Source organism: Kogia breviceps, chromosome 6 (assembly GCF_026419965.1).
Source record: "Kogia breviceps isolate mKogBre1 chromosome 6, mKogBre1 haplotype 1, whole genome shotgun sequence".
Lineage (NCBI taxonomy): Eukaryota > Metazoa > Chordata > Mammalia > Artiodactyla > Physeteridae > Kogia > Kogia breviceps.
In genome coordinates this window covers 85,290,805-85,309,042 of record NC_081315.1, presented here as the reverse complement: position 1 = coordinate 85,309,042, position 18,238 = coordinate 85,290,805, and the positions used below count along the sequence as shown (strand labels likewise).

At 47.4% G+C, this 18,238-nt stretch overlaps 1 protein-coding gene across 16 annotated transcripts in view; it reads left to right on the top strand.

Moving 5' to 3' along the window:
• Positions 1–18,238, top strand: part of TBC1D1 (TBC1 domain family member 1) — a 229,084-nt gene that overhangs the window by 192,973 nt on the left and 17,873 nt on the right. For all 16 annotated transcript variants that reach the window (XM_059067613.2, XM_067036291.1, XM_059067605.2 and 13 more), the window contains 4 exons: positions 1,653–1,814; positions 4,343–4,501; positions 9,579–9,823; positions 11,866–12,025. In XM_059067613.2, coding sequence (XP_058923596.1) covers positions 1,653–1,814; positions 4,343–4,501; positions 9,579–9,823; positions 11,866–12,025 — 726 coding nt within the window. The remainder of the gene's footprint in view (positions 1–1,652; positions 1,815–4,342; positions 4,502–9,578; positions 9,824–11,865; positions 12,026–18,238) is intronic.

Genomic DNA, 18,238 nt, shown 5'->3' with positions numbered 1-18,238 from the left:
ACTTAGTGTCGCTGGGACGAAAACTCTTCGCCAATAAACTTAACAACTTAGATGAAATGGACAAAGTTATTGGAAGGTGCAATTTATCAAAACTGAAATAAGAAGAAAAAGAAGTCTGAATGGCCCTATATCTGTTAAAGAGATAAAATTTGTACTGAGACTCTTTCACACAAAGAAAAGTCTAGGTCCAGATAGCTCCACTGGATTCTATCAAACATTTAAGGCCCCTAATTGATACCTGCCTAGTCTCAGAAAAATGTGTATAATTAATCACAGCAAGTTCTGCAGTGTGGTGGAGAAAGGCAAGGGGCCCAGGCCCACTCCGCCTCCTGCTTGGGCCTTGGGGGAGGGGCTCAGTCTTCTCATCCAGAGAACCCTGCCTCACAGTGTCCTGAAGATTAGAAAAATGCTACAGATGAACCTGTTTGCAGGGCAGGACTAGAGACACAGACGTAGAAAACAGATGCATGGACACGGGGCAGGGGAAGGGAGTTGGGATGAATTGGGAGGTTAGGATTGACACATATACACTCTACCATGTGTAAAATAGCTAGTGGGAACCTGCAGTGTAGCACAGGGAGCTCAGCTCGGTGCTCTGTGATGGCCTAGGTGGACAGGATGGGGGGTGGGGTAGGAAGGAGGTCCAAGAGGGAGGGGGTATGTGTATACATATAGCTGATTCACTTCATTGTATAGTAGAAACTAACACAACATTGTAAAGCAATTATACTCCAATTTTAAAAAAAGGAAAAGAGAAAAAAAGATTAAATGTTACTAAATATAAAGTACTTAAGACATATAGTGTTTATTATTATCATAAAAAAGACAAGTTTACAGCTCTGCAGAAGCCTGTATGTTGGCTTATGCTTAGCTATGTGTCCTACTTGCTTTCCCAATAAATTCACAGTCTAGATCAGAGATGGGCTGTGGAGTGGATATGGGGGCTGACAACGTTACCACCTTGTCTGAATAGGATTTAGTGGTTTTAGGTGGGAGTGAGGTTGTCAGTTTTAATCCTTCTGAGATCCCCTGCCCCCCACCCCAGTTTGGTAATTTAGGTATAATTCTTCTTAATGCAGCTGTAAGCTGAATAAGGTTGGTAGGAAATAATAGCTATCTTCCTATATTTGAGGAGATGGCACATGAAGAGGGTAGATTTATTCTGTTCAGCCCCAGGCAGCAGAAATGTGATGAAGGGTAGAAACTACTTAAAGGAGGTTTGGCTCTAAATAAGAAGGAACTATCCTCAGAGAGCCTCTCCTAGTTTAGATGAAGTTTTGTTGAGAGCTCATCATGCCAGGTGCTGGGAATTCTAACACATAGTTGCTGCCCTTGCGATGTCTCTGGTTAGTAGGGTAGCTGTGGAGATGGATAGAATTGGATAGGTGTGGGCTGTATTTTAGCAGTAGAGCCAGCAGAATCCACTGGGGGTGAAGGACTAAGAGGAATCAAGGATGCCTCCTAGGTGTTTAGCTTATTCCAAGATAAGGAAGCTGTGGTGGGGCAGGAACCTTGTCTTTACCTTGGACCTGTTAAGCTGGCTTGTAGCTGCTTGACGTCTCAGTGGTGGCGATGAGCAGGCAGCCGTGCTGTGAAGTAGGAGACACGGAGCCGTAGCATTCACTAATGTGCTCTTAAATTGTCTGTTCTAGCCTCTGAGAATGATTTGCTGAACAAGCGCCTAAAGCTTGATTATGAAGAAATCACTCCTTGTCTTAAAGAAGTAAATACAGTGTGGGAAAAGATGCTTACTACTCCAGGAAGATCAAAAATTAAGTTTGACATGGAAAAAATGCACTCGGCTGTTGGACAAGGTAAGCTTAACTGGGAATCAGTCCAGCCGGCCTCACCCCTCACTGATGACTAGGGAGAAGTATGGAATAAAAAAAATGTTTAAGTCCAGTTTCAGTGGTCATCTCTCTCCTATTTATCATGTCTTTACCTAAGCTGTTTCCAGATGTCTTAGTTAATTGATGTGAGTTTCATTACCTTTCATGATTCCTCTTAATTAAGTTAATTAGGAAACAGGAAGAAGACAAAAGAATACCTAAGGGCTTAGTTGCCTACAAACTGGGTAATGATGTGATGGTGCACTGAGTGAAATAGTAAACTGACAGTGAATTATGTGCCTTCTGTCTGGATGCTCTCCGGAGGTAACATAGTGTCCAGCCCGGACTTCAGGCAGGTAGGCTCGGGTTTGGATTCCAGCTCTTCAGTTACTTTGCAGCCCTTGAAATAAAAGACGCTCTGTGGGTAAGAAGGCCTCTCCTCTTAATGAGATCCCTAAGTGATGGAAATAAAGAGATTTATAAACATCCCAAGTTAAAGTTTGATCAAGGTGGCAGGATTTTAGGGTATCAACTTGGGAGAAGGAGTAATAATTCGAGGGAATTTTAAATAATTCAAAGTTTACTTTGGTTTTAAACGATTTCTCTAAAGGTATCAAGGTGTAGAACTTTATAATCTGGAGCGTACTTTTCTAGGCGTGGGATTGCAAAGAGGCTACCTGAGCCAGAAGCAAACTCTGCTCACCTTTGACCCAGCACTGCCACGTATAGAAACCCGTTCTAGAAATGAATCAGTCAAAAATGTACTGCAGGGGGAAGAGTGCGGATCGTGGCAGTGTTTAATGGCCAAGAAACAAAGCAGAACCCGAAAAACCCCAACTGCGTGACCACACCCATGTCATATTCCTTGAAAATAACGCAGTAGATTTATATTGATGGCAGTAAAAGGTGTCTGAGGTCAGTCGTTAAATGAGAAAGGACAACATGGCCTCATGTACGGCTGTGTATCTCCATATGTGTATATGTAGAAAGACATCCTTGACGTGTTTGCAGATACCTGAGTTGTAGACAGGATGGCCATACATCCGAGTTACCCGGCATAGCCCTGCTTTACAACCTGTCCAGTAATTAATAGTCTTCCTCCCCTTCGCTTTCAAAAGATTCCCGCTTTGGGTGGTGAATTTTATGTTCCCTCTAGTTATGAATGGTTTTTCACCTTCTTCTTTATACCTTCTGTATTTTCAGAAGGTTTGTTTGTTTTTCTGACATTTAAATAGTGAGCATATATTACTGCTAAAGTGAGTAAAAATTAAAAAGTATTTACATCTTGGGGGAGGGTGGCTTCCTGCCTGCAGGCCCAGTCCACTGCCAGGTTTCTTTCTGGGGTTAGGAGTGGAGGCAAAACCAAGCGTGCGGAAGGCTGTTGCAGGTCATTCTTAGCAAACACATTGGCACCGATTTGCATGACCCTTTGTTTTTAAATCATAAAATCTAAGCTTTCTCTTAAACACCAGAATATGTGGTACTGTCCAGGGATGGCAAGTATTTTTTTCCTCCCCCAAATAAAGGTTTGATAAGATAATGGGAATGATTTAGTAATAAGGGGAAATTGGTCATCTCATAACTTGGGAAATTTCCCAGTTTGACAAAAATATTTTGTGAAAAACCCCACTATTAATCACTTAACATGCTGACTGTTTTTCAGCCCACATTTGTTTCTAATACGGTGTGAAGTACGAGGTGTGTATGTGTCTGTACATCCCTCCACCCCTCCAGATACATCTCTGAGCTGGAATAGTAGGGGGAAAAGAAACAGAACAGAATAAAAAGGCAGATATCAGGGTGGGTTAGTTTCCTGTTGCTGCCGTAACAAATGATAACAAAATTGGTGGCTAAAACAACAGAAGGTTTGCTCTCTTAGTTCTGGAGGCCAGAAGGCTGACGTCAGGGCACGGACAGGGTCTCCCTCGGCCTCTCCCAGCTTCTGGTGGCTGTCGGCACTCCTTGACCGTGGCTGCGTCACTTCAATCTCTGCCTCTGTGGGCACATCACCTCCTCTTCTTGTCTTCTCCTCTGTGTGGCATGTGAGATCTTAGTTCCCCGACCAGGAATCAAACCCACGTACCCTGCATTGGAAGGTGGATTCTTAACCACTGGGCCACCAGGGAAGTCCCTGAGATCCCATTTTGCAGTGTCATTTTACATGCTTGCAGTTATTTCCCAAGGACATTATTAATTGGCGCCAGTTCTAGGGGTTCATGTCATTCATCGGTTTATCGCAGAGTCTAGCACAGTCTGCACATAGTACATAGATATGTACTACGAAAGGTGGGAGGGGGTCAGGGAGGTGAGGGAAGAATGGCGGGGAGTGTGGAGAAAGGAAGGAAGGGAGCAAATATGACAGAATTCTGGTTGCTTTATTTCCATTCCTATGCAGTTAATTCACAGTGGAACTAGAAGTTGGATCAGTAGAATGAAGCACAGCTCGTTTTTATTGTTAAGTTGCATTCTGTACCTGAAGCCCCTCTCTCTCTTTTCCACCCCTGCTTTTGAAGGTGTGCCACGACATCACCGGGGCGAAATCTGGAAATTCCTAGCAGAGCAATACCACCTAAAACACCCGTTTCCCAGTAAACAGCAGCCAAAGGACACGCCATACAAAGAGCTCTTAAAGCAGCTCACCTCCCACCAGCACGCCATTCTCATCGACCTCGGTAAGCCTGCAGTTGATTTGACATGAAAATGGAAGTTTCACTCACTTGAAAAGTCTGAAGAGACTGTCCGAGTTATTTAGTGCACTGCCTTGAGGTTTAGCAATCAGAATTTGCTGCTGAGACTTTCAATTAGCAAAGCCCTGGAGTCATCACAAATGTCTTCTCAGGTCTATAAAGAAACCTCCGTCTGCACTGGGTGGCTTGTTATCTCCGCTCAGCATGGAGGGTGGCTGGCGTGGAGGCTCCATTTCTGACCATGGTTCAGTTCAGTGACTCAGATATTGATAGGAGGTTTTGCAGTCAACCCAAGGAACATCCTGGAAACGCAGGTGTCAGAGCTGAGGCTGCGTTTAATCACAGGAGCCACTCCCTAGTCTTTACGGTTTACAAACAGGATTTATTAGAAAAATTGTAGAAAGGAGTTTGTGAGTGCACCCTGGGTGATTTTATTCTGGGAATGGGGAGGCGCCTCGCCTCTCGAGCAGTTTTAAAAACGCTAAGGTGGAAATGGTGTCTTGGGTACATTTGCATTTGCCACAGTGGAGAACTTGTGGAGGCAGGCTGTAGCCATGGTGACGGAAGGCCTTCTGTCTTGTCAGCGGTCCCAGGTGGGGACATCCTTTCCTGCCTGCTCCGCCCCCAGCAGCCTCCGTCTCTGGCTCTGCTGGCAGCAGGGCTCCTGGGCAACTCCGTGGGCTCCCAGCCCTGCCGCTTCTAGGGCACATGATCCTGTTTCCAGAACGTCCACCCTGGCTGCCGCCACCCCGGGGCTCCCCAGTCCGTGTTCTGGGCCCACCGGGTTCCTGCAGCCGGGAGGGGGCAGCACAGTCCCCAGCCGTGTGAGGTGCGAGTTGGATCAGGCAGTACTGAGGCTTTTCTGTCCAGCCACACGGCACTTCGTCAGGGTAGATTTTGTAAATGTCCCTCTTCAGGTCTAAGTTGAAATGTCATCTCTGAGAAGCTGTCTCTGATACAGCCTCTTCTCCCACCTTCAGGTTGGGTTAGGTGCCTCTGCTAAGCCTTGCCCCACCCTCTGCACTCCGCTCAGTGTACTTATCACATTTATCATTATGACAGTTATCATTAGTGTTTAAAGCTAGTACTTAACTTTACCTTGGACCGAGTGTTGGGTGAAGTTACTTAAACTCTTTTCTTTAATCCAGCACGATCAGGGAGATGTTGTTCTATCCTTGTTTGGAGCTGAGAATATTGAAATGCAGAGAGGTGAAGTCACTTGTCCAAAGTAACACGGCTGGTGTGCCACTGAACAGTGTGACTCTAGGCCTGTGCTTTTAACACCCCCCCCCACTGTCCTTAGTTATGTGGCAGTGCCTTTTTATTGCCTTTCTCCCCAGTAGGATGCAGCCCTCCCTCTGTGGGCTGGACTGGGGCCATTTGCCATTGTACCCTAGCTCCTAGGACAGAACCTGTCACATAGTAGATGCTGACTAAATCTCTTGATGTTGACTGAGAGGCACCGCACTAGCATCCCAATCTCACGTGACCCTCACAGCAGCCTTGGAAAATTGGCCCTGTATCCTCTTTAAGAAATGAGAAAAGTCTCTGAAGCGCTGCGAGGTCAAGTGTTGACCGTGGTCACACAGCTGAGTGCCAGGACCTAAGCCCCTTCCGGCTCTGTGCTGCTGTAGGCCCCTCCATCCCTGAGGCCCTCTGCCCAGGAGCCCCATGCATTCCTAGGAGACAGCTGGCTGGGTACAGGGTGATGTTGACAGGCCGTGATTGCACCTTGGGGACAGTGAAAATGTGAGGCCCGGGGCTGGAGCCCATTTGGCCCGCTGACCCTAAGGAAGCAGTTTTGTGAATTGGCAGTAGCTGTGTTTGCTCATGTGGTGAGTAACAGAAAAAGTGACATGTTCCTATCATGTGAAATGAAGAAAAAGATAAATTTCGGGTAGGAGGTTGAAAGGGAGGAAGGAGCACACGTGGTCTCTGCCCCCACCCCGGGATGGGAGGAGGAGGAGGAGGGGACGATGTTTCCTCCTAACTCTTCTCTTTTCTCAGTTTTCTTTCAGTAAATATTCCTCATTGTTCCACGTGCAGGACTGGGCCTCTGCCTCCCGTAGCTCAGATGCAGTTACTCTTCTGCAGAGAGAGGAAAAGGCCAGGTCAGCACGATGGCCTCGGTGGGGCTGTCCCCTGGGGACCTGTGTTTGCGCAGCCACCTTCAGGCATTGCCCTACCCAGGGGCCCTTGGCTACCACTCCTCTAGTTGGCCTGGGGTCTGCAAGAGCCGAGATTCGGCCTTTCCTCCTTCCCAGGCAGGGCCAGGCTGCACTCACGTCCTCTCTGTCCCTGCCCATCTCCCACCCTCACCCTCTGCAACCCCGAAGGCCAGCTGCAGCCCCACGCCACACCCCGACTGCGCCAGCCTTGTCTCTCCACCTCACTTCTTTCCCAGTCACGGCCCCCAGTTCGGATGCCTTCTCAGTGCCCTCCCAAGGTCCCAAAGAAGCTCTGTTTCCAACAGTGCGTTTCCCAGGTGACATCTATGCGTCTCTCCAGGCTTCCTCCAGGGCCAATCTTTCCTCCTCCCTTGAGCTGGGAGAGCCGAATATTGGCCCAGGTCCAGTGGTGGACCAGGTGCCCTGCCTGCCAGACTTTGGCTCTGCTGGGTTCACGGAGGCCTTGCCTAGAAGTTCCTCCAAACTTTGCCCTTTGCTTCCCCCTCAGCACTCACCAAGGTGGTATTTGCCAAGTCAATTGTTTTGTCTGCACTTTTTAATTTAGTCTACAGTGTGACTCACTCAAGGCCCAACAGAGGTGTGTAGGGCAGAGCAAAAACAAATCATGTTTCAGTTTTTCTTTAAAAAGTGACATTCGGGGCTTCCCTGGTGGCGCAGTGGTTGAGAGTCCGCCTGCCAATGAAGGGGACACGGGTTCGTGCCCCGGTCCGGGAAGATCCCACATGCCACGGAGCGGCTGAGCCCGTGAACCATGGCCGCTGAGCCTGTGCGTCTGGAGCCTGTGCTCCACAACGAGAGAGGCCACAGCAGTGAGAGTCCCGCGTACCGCAAAAAAAAAAAAAAAAAAAAAAAGTGACATCCATATCCTGGCCAGAAAAACAGAATGCTTATTGGTTGGAGGTGTTTGGGGTTTGCAAGGAAATTTTGGTTTCCTGGCTTTTGCTTTATTTTTCTGAAGTTAGCTGTTAATCTAATCAGGTTTGCAATATTTTTTCCTCCAAGGAGTGAGAATAATAGACTTTGTAGTTGGGCAGTGTTTTACAGTTTGTGAACCATATTCTCTAGCTTCATTGGATTTCAGCTTTACACATCCCTGTATGAACCTGGACACATTATTTCCACTTCAGAGGTGATGTGGTTTGCCCAAGTTACAGGCTACTACTTAGTGGCAGTAAGTTCTAGAACCTTGCTCTTCTTAGCCTCTGTATATCATGTCCCCTCTAGGACACTGTATGGCTTCTGTCTGTCTTGGCTTTGTCCACTGCAGACCAACACAGCCTTCCCCTCTTCTGGTTAGGTGGAGAAACGCTGTCAGAGTTGACCCCATTGAGCCAGGAGGAAACAGTGTAACAGGTGACACTTAGCAAGTCATGCTGGGGCCTTAGTTCCGGAACCTGCCCCACCCTCTAGGCGTGGTTCCAGCTCATCCATTTGTGCTGCCCTCAGGTGATGGTAACTTTTCTCTTCTCCGGCTCTCCATCCTGGGTGGACAATCTGTATTGCCCAGTATCCTGCCTTCTGGCTGTGCCTCCCATCTAGTCGTGGCCCCACGAAAGGCCATGGGGGACACTGAGCAGCGAGCTAGAGACCCCCTTCAGGCTCCAGGTCACCCTCCACCCTGTCAGCTGCTCCTCTCCTGGGTATCCCATTGTCAGTGCCTCCCCTGGGACGCTGTCCGGCCTCTCCCACGATAGCCGGGTTGGCCAGGACACTGGAACAGGTCCAGAAACAGAGGGACACCGTTGGATCAGAGAGCAGACTTAGAAACTGCTCCCCATGGCTTTCCAGCAGTGGGGTGACTTGTGCAGGGTGCGTATAGGAAGATTTGTTGCGGGGAGAGGTAGAGCAGCGCAAGAGAAATGAACACAGGGCAAGAAATCAGGAAAAGACTATTGCTGCCCTCCTAAGTCAAGTTCAGGTAAACTGATCTGGATTGATTCAGTGCTTTCTCACGGGGCTGAGGAAGAACACACGAATGTATCCTCCTCCCTTTGCTGAGACCACATAATTAAGGTGAATGTTACCCTCGTGGCCTCCATGCACTTCTGCCTTTGCTGATCCAGACAAGGCCGTAATTCTCACCTGGGTCCAGGTGTGGCCCTGGCTGAGCATCTCTTTAATCAGGCATTTTTCTGCTCCCTAGAAATGCACTTCCCATCAGTCACATTCCAGCAGGAGAGGGGGAGGTGGGATTTGACAGGTATCAACCACACAAGCCTCCTGGACAGAAGAAGTCTTTTTAAACTTTGTCTGAGTACCAGCTTTTTGTGAAAATCGGGATGTTGAGAGCATTTTATTTTAACTTCTTTCTGAGAGGTAATTTTTTTTGTATAAATGTTTTATAAATGTTTGTATAAATTTGTAAAAATGTTTTGTATAAAAGAAAACACCTACTGCTCCCCACTGTGTTTCCAAGCACTGCCTATGGTTTAAAAGGAGAGAAATGTGTGTGTGGTGTGAAGCACTTGCAGGGAAGCGAGCAGTCTGGGCAGAGCTGATCGGGCCCTGTGCTGGAGTGGGGTTGGGTAGAGAACCACAGCTGACCAGCTCCTCTGGACAGTAGACGCCTGTTTAGAGGATAGACACTCTTCTTCCTGTTTTAGATGGAAATCCAGGTATCCACAGGCCCGAAGGCGGTTCTCATTTCTTTCACCTGAAAGCATGATTAATCTAATATTTTAATTGATATTTTAATCTGATATTTTAATTGCAAGCATTATTCCAAGAACAACCAGCTGACCTTGTTTATAGAGCTGATTTATGACGTGATCCCACTTGTAAAGATCTATTGCTTTAACCTAAAGGACATCAGATTTCCGGTTCAGTAGGCTTTCTTTTTTTCAAAATACAACAAATGTGTTTTGTTTTCACAGGGCGAACCTTTCCAACACATCCATACTTCTCTGCTCAGCTAGGAGCCGGGCAGCTGTCACTTTACAACATTTTAAAGGCCTACTCGCTTTTAGACCAGGAAGTAGGCTATTGCCAAGGTCTCAGCTTTGTAGCAGGCATTCTGCTGCTTCATATGGGCGAAGAAGAGGCATTCAACATGCTCAAGTTTCTGATGTTTGACATGGGTCTGCGGAAACAGTATCGGCCAGACATGATTATTTTACAGGTAGAGAGCGTTCCTTAAGTCTTTGATAAAGATGAACTCTAAAATGTTTATGATCCCTTTCCAGGTATATCTAAGGAACTTGCCCACCACCAGTTAACACTGTAACATCTGTCACTGCTGAGAACTTACTCTGTGCTAGGCCTTACACCACATGTTGCATGTGCACTTACCTCCTCAAACTTCAGGAAGACATTGTTGATCAGCTCAGTTTAGAAATGGGAAAGCTAAGGCTCATAGAGGTTATGTAATTTGAGCAGGTCACACAGCTAGCAGGTGGCAGAGCTGGGATTTAAACCTAGGCTTGTCTGACTCCAGGGTGCCCTCCCTTTTTACCCTTTGTCAAACCACTTTCAGGTGGTCTGATTCCTACCTCCCAGTGTATTTGCTCCTTCCTCTGCCAGTATCCCATCCCTACTCCTCAACCCCTGCCATCCCACGTCCAGCTCAGATATCACCTGTTCACGCAGGTGCCATGTCCCCCCCTCTTCCACCCACCCCGGCTTGCTGTGTCACTTGATTCTGTCTCATTCCTTTTGCATAACACACTTACTGCCTTAAATTATCTTGTTTCCTTATTTATTTACTTGTTTATTTTCTGGCTCTCCTTAGCATATATCATGAGAGGGCAGGGGTCTTATCTGTATTGGGGCTGAGTCCCTAGTTCCTAGGCTAGTGCCTGGGATGAAGTGGGCACCTTGTCTGTATTTGTTGAATGAGTGAGTGACAGGTGGCAGGTCATGTCAGAAGAAAACCCCATACAACAGTGTGTTCCATTGCTGCTACCACCGCCTTTCAGACATGGGGAGAACTCTGGATCCTGCTTTGAGGATATTTCTAAATGTTGGAACATGTGTTTACGTGTTTGTTTACCAGCAAGATACTCTGATTTCAGAGCCTTAAGGAAGTGTACATTAGAGCTGAGGACTTTTCCAGAGCACTGAATAACATGGCTAGAAATGCTTTCACCTCCACCTGTGTGTGTGGACCATGTGAACTTAAATCCCATAGAAGGAAGCCATCCCGTTCACTAGGAGATTTGGGCCCACCTAACACTTTCCACACATGCTGTTGGGTTCTTCCTACATACCCCCGTTAGCGTATTTAATGTAGGTGCGCCTGCCATCAAAGAGAGTGGAATTTTTCAGATTTGTATAGTATAGTACACAACAGTGTATACTGATATAGTATATTACACAAGTCGTGTGTAGTATAGTATACACACGGCTGTGTTTGGGCTGGTGGCCTAGAGATTAGATTTCTTTTTGATAGAAAAGAGCCGCAGCTGGTACCTGAGAGAACTATGTTGTCTGGCCTCGCAGAAATAGTTTTTCCTGTTGTAGGCAGTACATATCCAGCTGTAGCACCCTCTCCAGGTCACTGTTCCTCTGGGCTCGGGCCAGGGACTGCTCAGTTGGGGCTGGCTCTAGGCCAGCTGTGAGCCCCGGGACCCTCATGGGCTTCCTGCCAGAGCCACGTCACTCTGAAGAGGGAGCCCCCTGAGCTCACGTCCAGCCCAGTTGGAAAAGTTTTCTCCACCTCGAGATAAACGCTTGTCAGCTTATTTTAACTTTCCTGTGTTGTAAACCTGAAAAAGTCAGACTTGTACTGCCTCTTGAGTGGTTTCGGGGGGCGTTCAGCAGGAACTCAGGCAACAGATACAGTGGCATCGTTCTGCAGAGTCTGTGCTCTCACTTCGCTCTTGGTGAGAGGCTGCCTTTTTACTTCAGATTCCCCTGGCTTGGGTTTTGCTAAGAATGTGTGTTTACAAAATGTTGCCACAGGACAGATGCATAGCTTCTCCCAGCCAAGGAGCGCGAGGGAACAGTAAGAAGAAAGGCCAGGGCCGGAGGAGCCCCGCTGTGAGCGCCCCAGGCCCCGCCCAGCCCCTGCCTGGCTACAGCAGCCCCAGCGAGCACTCGCTGGATGACGGGAGGGCAAGAGCGGGGGTCTCAGGAGCCACGAAGAGAGTTCCGTGGTCCTTCCACCTCCGAGTGGGGTGGATGCTGATCTCCCACGGTGACCCTGTGTGCGTGTCCCTGCAGATCCAGATGTACCAGCTCTCGAGGCTGCTCCACGACTACCACCGAGACCTCTACAATCACCTGGAGGAGCACGAGATCGGCCCCAGCCTCTACGCCGCGCCCTGGTTCCTCACCGTGTTCGCCTCGCAGTTCCCCCTGGGGTTCGTAGCCAGAGTCTTTGGTGAGTGTGTGTGAGTCTGTTCGCCAGGACCCGCGTCCTCAAGTTAGATGGGAACCATATGTCGTCACTCTGTGGTGATTCTTCTCTCTCTTTTTTTTTTTTTTTTTTTTTTTTTTTTTGCGGTACGCGGGCCTCTCACTGTTGTGGCCTCTCCCATTGCGGAGCACAGGCTCTGGACACACAGGCTCAGTGGCCATGGCTCACGGGTCCAGCCGCTCCGCGGCACGTGGGATCCTCCCGGACCGGGGCACGAACCCGTGTCCCCTGCATCGGCAGGCGGACTCCCAACCACTGCGCCACCAGGGAAGCCCCCTCTTCTTATTTTTATACCTGGGTCCTTCTACAGGAAACGGTGCTATTCGTCATTCTCAGTTTAGTGAGGATCAGGCTTCGGGAGTTTCAGGACCTGCTTAACTTCTGATGATCAGGGCCTCCCCTCGATGCCTTCTTGTGGACTTAGATCCGATTCCCTCCCCCCAGTCTCCCCCTGGAGCAGACTTGCTGCAGGCTGGGCCGAGGAGCCTGGTGCGGGGCCCAGAGATGTTTCTCCCGAGCCGTCTTCCTTGACCTCTCTGGTCCGGGCCTTGCTCACTGAGCTCCCTAAGACTTCTCCACTGGGGGTCCTGGGCCACTGCTCTTTCTAGGTCTCCCCTGCATCTTCTCGTCTCGCTCCGCTTCCCCTACCCTTGGCTCTTCGCTTCCTCTGCCGGTGTGCTCTCGAAGGCACCTCTGTGTCGCCAATCCACGGTCCGTCCTCACGCGCCCCCCGCGTCATCTTCCCACTGCTGTGCCCCTGTAACTGAGGGTGGGCCACATTTCAAACCATCTCCCGTTTACTTGATTTACTTTTTGAGAAGATTGTCTCTGTCAGAGTTTTAAATGAATGTTCATGTGCAAAGTCTCAAAACTGCCTTGTCAATTAGACTTCAATTTTAAAAACTAAAAATTAAAAAAATGTAAAAGGCTGCCTTGACCTGGCAGGGATAGGAGCGGGTGACATGCTGTGAGCAGTCAGCTCTGGTACAGTGTGCTTTCCCTGCTTCAGGATGAAGTAATAATTCTGACAATTCAGGTTCTTTTTCTCTTTTTACTGTGGAGGAAGAGGTTATTAAAAAATTGATTGTCATCACATACCAAGTGGTTTTAAAGTACCATTTATGTTGAGTCACTTGATAGCTTAAAAACCTGTGCTCTTATACTTTTTTAGATTAGTTTTTAGAATTAGAGACCATCTTAAAGGGATTGTTCACAAAAGAGTCACTTTAGGCAGCTTTGAGCAGACCACTTGTATATCTAGATTCTAGAAATCCTAAAATTCGCTTTTTTAAAAAAAATAAATTTATTTATTTTAGGCTGCATTGGGTCTTCGCTGCTGTGCGTGGCTTTCTCTAGTTGTGGAGAGTGGGGCCTACTCTTTGTTGCAGTTCATGGGCTTCTCATTGCGGTGGCTTCTCTTGTCGCAGAGCACTGGCTCTAGGCGTGCGGGCTTCAGTAGTTGTGGCTCGCAGGATCTAGAGCGCAGGCTCAGTAGTTGTGGTGCACGGGCTGAGTTGCTCCGTGGCATGTGGGATCTTCCCGGACAAGGGCCCGAACCCGTGTCCCCTGCATTGGCAGGTGGATTCTCAACCATTACGCCACCAGGGAAGCCTGCCTAAAATTTGCTTTTTAAGTGGGCAGTGAGCCGTCTTCTCTCCTCCTCTTCCCCCTCCAAAGTACTAGATTTTTATTACCATTTACTTCTGTCCACAAGAACTTTTAAGGAATTTACCATTTGGCTTTACTAGGAGAATCTAGGTTCTTAAAATATTCACTACTCTCTCCATTTTTGCATAGCTACCTCTCCAAATTGATTTTCATTTTCTGTTCCTAAAAAAAAAAAATAAGCACTGAAAATAATTAATACTGAACACTCTTTCCCTGGTTAAACAAATCATTAGTGAGATTTCGTGAAGGTTTTATACCATAGTTTTTTTAAAAAGTCCTCAAAATTACCTGCGTAGTTGACCAAAAAAGAGTCACAGAAACTACAAGATGTTTAGCTGTAGACTTCAGTCTTTCTTGCCAAACATTTCTGTGTTTTTTACTTTTCTTACTCTGGAAATGAAAAGAAAATCATTAGTCTGCTTCACTTTTTCTCTTGATTCTTTACTGTGTTTTATTGAAAGGGTAATGGAGAGCAGTGAAGATTGAAAGGGGGAGGAGGGAGTGTTATTAGATGGTTTGAAAACAGCTCAAGCACTGAATTACACTGTGAAGAAAACTCTACAGAGGGGGCTGAGCAGGAAGGGCTGAAGGGTCAGCGCCGAGTGTCACTGCCTCAGCCGCAGGCACAGAAGCTGCTGCTGCCCAGAGTTCTGGGCTCTAGGGCCGTAAAGCTCTGGGGGAAGAGCTCTTTCCTCACTGCAGAAGTGGGTAAGAGGCATTAATTAACAGCAGTCAAACAGACAGACAAAATCTGTTTTGGAAATTACAACCCTTGTGTTGCAGAATATTCAGAACTCTCTGAAGCTCATCCTCATGATGTCATACGTAAAGCTGAAGCCAGTGAAAGCAGGGTCTTCTTCTCGATATTATGTAGTCAGAGGTGGGTCTTGGAGTTTCTTGTACATTATGCATAACGATGCCAGTCTTTGTGAGTCCTGGAGCCCACAGAACCCCGCTGCACTGAGTGGGTTCGTGTCCAGCTGGCTAAGGGCTCAGGGCTCCTGAGATTATAGGCAGGAACTGGGGACTCAAGACAGCACTGTGTTGTGAGGTCATTCCATCTATCAGTAGTTAAAAGTGAACCATTTTATTGGTAAGGTCCATAGAAAAGATAGGTTTTTTTTAAAAACCATTTCTGTATTTAGCATCAGTGACTTAGCTCTGCATTGGTGGGTAGCTTCATTTTAAATCCCAAAGCCTGCCATTCATACATATACTGTAGGTTTTTTTGGCCTGGGGTCCATTTCATTATAGGCCTTTAGGCCTGGATAAAACCTAAAAACAAGTGGACTTTTGTTAACTATTCACTATTTTATATTTAAGTAACAGATTCTCAGCTTGTAATCAGCATAGCTCATATATAGATTAATAGCTTACCTCGAACTAAAGTATACACTACTTGGAGGGACAGCTGCCAGTGATGCCCGTGCCTCGACCTTTACATGGTAATTAACCACACTCTTCTGGATGTCAGGTGTCACATAATGTAAAATCGCCTCTGCCTGTATTTTTCCAGTCTGGGTGTAGAGGGGTCCTGGGAGACATGCTTGTTCTGTTCACCTCCTGATGTCTACCTTTGTGGGAAAGAAGTCTGAAAAATAGGACCTGCCTTGCTCCTGCTGGAGGTGGTGGCTGTGCAATTATTAGGCTCCTGACGTTTTCTATAGGATGTGCTGCCAAGTAGATGAGAGAGGAGGTGGAATCTAAAGATCAGGGTTTGGCCAAACACAGAAGCCACCTGTAATGTAGGGAGGGGTTCTGAGAGGCTTCAGGACTAAACTAGACTGGGAAACAAGACTGTTTGGGTGGCCAGGGAAAAGGGCTCTTCTGTGTAATGCAATACAGCGGTGATGAAGTGAGTCTTTGCCCAGTCTGCGCTGTCATCTTACCGCAAGGCTGTAAGCATCCTTCATCTCTCTCCTGCCTGTTCCTGGTGAAATGTGGGAATATCACAGCTGGAGGACCGCAGCCTCCCAGAGAAAGTTCAGGAGAGGGCTGGCCCGCGACAGAGACAAAGGTGGCTGGAAAAGGGATGTAGGGTAAGTTCACCTCCTGGCCATGTGCTTTGCCTTGATCATTTCCCCCCATAGGAAAATGGCACTTCTAATGTCGTGGGGAGTTTCAGATAGAGTTCCCATATACATTACTGTGATAGCAGGGCTGCCGAAGTGTCTTCAAAGCAAAGTAGTTATTCGTGCTATTCTCAGCAAACAATTTGCAGAGTGGTGGAGTCAGCTGAATTTAAGGTTCCCTCTACTGCCTGCCTGATGAACCCCTTTGCCTGTTTCTAGGTGGGCGTTAAAAAGGAGAGAAGGAAAGTCGGCCACAGGGTTGTGAGCTGGGCTTCTGCCGTGCTGCTGAAAGACTTAGCAGCTCACTTCCTTGTGCAGTGATTTTCAAATGTGGGAAATCAACTCACTTTTCCAAGGAGACTTTTTTTTTTTTTTTTAATTGTAGTATGTAATGTATAGGGATTGGGAAATGGGCAAAAATGACAGTAATTGGGTTGGGGTGGTGGGTTTATAGGTAACCTTTTTCTTTACTATTATTTAAAAATTACTTAATTTTTAAAACATGCAGAGGGAGAAAAAAGTGTGCTAATTGTCTCTGAGGGATACAGCTGTTGCCCTTAAGTGTAGTCAGATAAATGTGGGAGTCCCTTCCTCTCAGCAAAGCTTTGAGGGGTCCTTCCTTCAACCCTTCAGACACATTCCTCAGTCGTGTCCCAAAAGGAAATCCTTATTTGAAGCCTCCTTAGTCTAACAGAAGCTTCTGGGGCTGAGCTCTCCCAGCCTCACTCGCGCAGACCACTGGCCGGCTTGTTGTCAGAAGGATGGGCACCTGGGGCGGGCCTCCAGGAGTGCTGGTGAGTCAGGCATCTTGCGGCTGGCAGCATGCACAGTGGCGTCTGCTGCTGGGAATCAGCATGGTCTTGTCAGTGGCTCTTAAAAGGTGGCTTTTCTCCGTCTAAAGTTAACTAGCCCTTCCCTGCAAGGCTCAGACCCATAACCGCGGTCTCACTGGCATCATGTCCTAACCAAGGAACGCGCTGACCTACTCAGGAAAGAGGAAGAGAAGGCCTTCTGTGCCCCTGGTGTGTACACGCTGGTAAAGGTAGAAGGGCCTGGCCCCTCACAGTCTGGCCCCATGACCAGGGCTCCTGCCTTACCTACTCTTTGGGGCTTCTGCACGTGCTGTGTGCTTTCATGCCTCTGCATTTCCACCTTTTCCCTTCTGCTTAGAGCATTACTCTCTGACTTTTTTTTTGTGGTACACGGGCCTCTCACTGCTGTGGCCTCTCACTGCTGTGGCCTCTCCCATTGCAGAGCACAGGCTCCGGACGCGCAGGCTCAGCGGCCATGGCTCACGGGCCCAGCCGCTCCGCGGCATGTGGGATCTTCCCGGACCGGGGCACGAACCCGCGTCCCCCGCATCGGCAGGCGGACTCTCAACCACTGCGCCACCAGGGAAGCCCTCTCTGACTTCTTGACTGGGGAGTTTCTGTTGGTTCTTTAAGGCTGGGTGCGGCAGCCACCTTTCCTTGGGGCATTTTCTTCCCTTTTGTATTCTGTTTTGTTTTGGTTTTAAGATAATCAAAAAAGAGTTAAAGAAAAAGAACACCTCTCCAGATTTCCCTTTGTTTTCTTCTTAACAGTTTGGAAAAGTTCAAAATCACAAGAAGCACTCTACTAGTAAGTAGATTTGTTATAAAAACCAAGATCTTAAAGGAATAAAACTTGGAAGACTGTTGTTAATCTTAAGACTGCTGATGTGGATTGTGTATTTGATTATGCTCGTAAAAGTTCCCCAGTTGTTTTTGTTTTTTGTTTTTTTTAACATTTTTATTGGAGTATAATTGCTTTACAATGGTGTGTTAGTTTCTGCTTTACAACAAAGTGAATCAGTTATACATACATACATGTTCCCATATCTCTTCCCTCTTGCATCTCCCTCCCTCCCACCCTCCCTATCCCACCCCTCTAGGTGGTCACAAAGCACCTAGCTGATCTCCCTGTGCTATGCGGCTGCTTCCCACTAGCTATCCACCCTACGTTTGGTAGTGTATATATGTCCATGCCACTCTCTCACTTCATCACAGCTTACCCTGCCCCCTCCCCATATCCTCAAGTCCATGCTCTAGTAGGTCTTTGTTTATTCCCATCCTACTCCTAGTCTCTTTAACACCCCACTTTCACCAATGGACAGATCACCCAAAATGAAAATAAGGAAACACAAGTTTTAAATGATACATTAAACAAGGTGGACTTAATTGATATTTATAGGACATTCCATCCAAAAACAACAGAATACACATTTTTCTCAAGTGCTCATGGGACATTCTCCAGGATAGATCATATCTTGGGTCACAAATCTAGCCTTGGTAAATTTAAGAAAACTGAAATCGTATCAAGTACCTTTTCCGACCAAAACGCTATGAGACTAGATATCAATTACGGGAAAAGATCTGTAAAAAATACAAACACATGGAGGCTAAACAATACACTACTT